At 25.0% G+C, this 2689-nt stretch overlaps 1 protein-coding gene across 1 annotated transcript; it reads right to left on the bottom strand.

Annotated features, from left to right (window-relative positions):
- Positions 1 to 823: 823 nt before the first annotated feature.
- Positions 824 to 2579, bottom strand: LOC126921676 (uncharacterized). The gene is made up of 2 exons (XM_050733430.1): positions 2426 to 2579; positions 824 to 2042 (listed from the first exon to the last, which is right to left on the bottom strand). Exon 2 carries the CDS (start codon positions 2019 to 2021, stop codon positions 1149 to 1151), a length of 873 nt encoding a protein of 290 aa, XP_050589387.1. The 5' UTR covers positions 2022 to 2042; positions 2426 to 2579; the 3' UTR covers positions 824 to 1148.
- Positions 2580 to 2689: the final 110 nt, after the last annotated feature.

The following is a 2689-nucleotide window of genomic DNA, read 5'->3' as shown; positions in this document are numbered from 1 at the left end:
TTCACTGTTCTTCACATTTAATAAATTTTAAATAAAGTTGATAATGTATTTAATTACAATGGATTGAAAATACATATATGCCATGTAGTATATATTTTATTAGACTTAGCATTAAATAACTCTACCTTAGATTAATATTTTACAAAATATCAATTATGTACTAACAAATTTTTGAAGGATTGTAAATATAATATTTTTATTTCTTTCCTTATTGTAAGAATAAGACTTTTATCATAACAGACTAGAAAATTCAAAGTTTTATACTTCAGGCTTGTTTCTATAACACTCCATTGCATGTTCTAATGCAGCAATCCATAGTTTCAAAAGGAAAGACCGCAGAAAAGTTTTTATATTCTAATATTATATGGTGATAGTTTTAAAACATTAATTACCTATTTGTGCAGTTACTAATGGTCACATTGATTTCAACAAGAAAATGTTATGCATTCTGCACGCTTAACAAATATACTTTCATACATTTATTATGTATATGTAATAATATTTATTTTAATGTAACTTGCAAGTTATAAAATCTACTGTTATTTTGCTTCTACATTTTAAAATAATATTTACGTGGTTCTAATCTTATTTTCTCAAAATACTTATAGATTTCATAATGTTTTCTTTAATAAAATGTTTTCAAAATAAAAGCACAAAATAATAAATGTGCCAATATATACATTTGAAACTAATATTTTTAGAGGTATGTATTAATATACGATTTATATTTTGTTAAATAATAGGGGGAGGTTTATTATTCTAATTGTCTTATTCTTGTTTCAATATTTAATCAATTTTGCAATATAATTATAAATGCAAGAAATAAATTGTTCTCTTGATGCATCCTGTATTTTTGAATAAATTATACATAATGTAAAAATATTTCTGTTACTATTAATATGCAATTGTTACATATAAGTTACAAGAGAAATAAAAGACATGTAAGAATAATTTAACAATAATATAGTTATATAGAATTACAAAGTTACATATTTGTAACAAATTCTTAATGTTGTAATTTTAAAGTAATACATTACTTGTAATATGTAAATTATTGTAGATAAAAATAAACACTTATTTTTTTATTTACAAAATGAAAAATGTTTATTTTTTTAATCCTTTACAGGTAAACATATCAATATAATTTTTTAAGCTTTGAACATCTTTTTTACCATATCTTCAAATTTCTGGTTGGCCTCTTGTAATTTTGTATTATATATTGTAAGTTGTTCTTTTATTACTTGGTTATGTGGTTCTAGACTAACAGCGTATTTTAGATCAGTAACAGCATTTTCTACATCTTTCAAATTTCCACGTGCCACTCCTCTTCTGTATAATGCTTTAACGTTGTTAGCTTCTTTATTCAGAATTTTATTACATAAGGATATGGTATGTTCATAATTTTTACGACTTAATTGACACCCAGCCATATTGTTATATAATATAAGTCTCAAATTATTAATTTTAGTTTCTAATGTCTTATCTAATTCTAAATCCTGAATTGGTTCTAATGTTATTAGAATTTTACAGGCTTTACTAAATTTATAAAATGCATCCACGTATCTATGTTTCTGAAATAAACATACACCTGCTTCCTTATATTTTAAAGCTATCGAATACTTGTCTTGTGGTGACCATTCCCAAATTGGTTTATATGGTTCCACTTTATTCAATGTTATTTCGAACTTAATAACTAAACGATCATCAATGCCTTCTAACATTATATCTATTGTAACTAAACTTTTTTCTAACACCATCATCATTTGTATTGCTCGCTCAATTTGACGATCTATTTCACAATTTGCTTCACCTATAGTTAACACTTCTTTACTTATACCATGTAAAATCTGCGAGTTAAATTTGTTTTTCAAATCTTCTACAGACGCATTGATAACATTTATGTTTTCAATAACAACTTCACAAGAAGCGCAGTCAGTCGGTTTTCTCGAGAAAGTTCCTGGCTTTATTATATCTTTTCTTACAATATTATCTGCCGATTTCCACGTTTGAAGTAACATCATTTTTATTTTATTGGTCTTTACCTATATTAAGTAATATAAATTTATATGTCAGTTGATTTTATTAACCCTTAAACTGTAAAAGTATATCATCCCCGGGCTCTTTCGATAGAGTTGAGTATCTAACAAAGTAATAGGTGGAAAACTTTATTTTCCTCCCGCTTAAAAGGTTATTCGATAAAGATTGTACGATAACCTTAATTTAGAACGTTTAAGGATGTTATATGAATTTTTTGGGATTTTTTAAACAAGTATCATCTACTGAACATGAAAGACTCAAGTTTATAGTTCGAGGGTATCGTAAAAACGTTTATAGTCTAAAGGTTAGTATGAATTTATTGACTTACATATATAATCTATATAATGTATATTATATTGTAAACATATATATTGATAAATATACGTACTTCTTCATATGCAATTAATTATACATATTTCACGTGTAATTAATAATATTTACGAAATAAACAACGACACATCACTATGACGTTTCATCTAACCTTTACCAGATCTCAACTGTGACTCCATAATCCAAATATAATAATGCGCAGACGCAAACTTCATATTTGTATGAATTTCGAATATATTAAAACAATGAAAAATGTTTTATTAAATATTTGTACGAATTAATATATAGCGTAGGTTAGTATTGCAAAATATATTAATTTATT

Source organism: Bombus affinis, chromosome 11 (assembly GCF_024516045.1).
Source record: "Bombus affinis isolate iyBomAffi1 chromosome 11, iyBomAffi1.2, whole genome shotgun sequence".
NCBI lineage: Eukaryota > Metazoa > Arthropoda > Insecta > Hymenoptera > Apidae > Bombus > Bombus affinis.
Note: the sequence above shows the minus strand (reverse complement) of the source record. Positions and strands in the feature narration are given on the sequence as shown.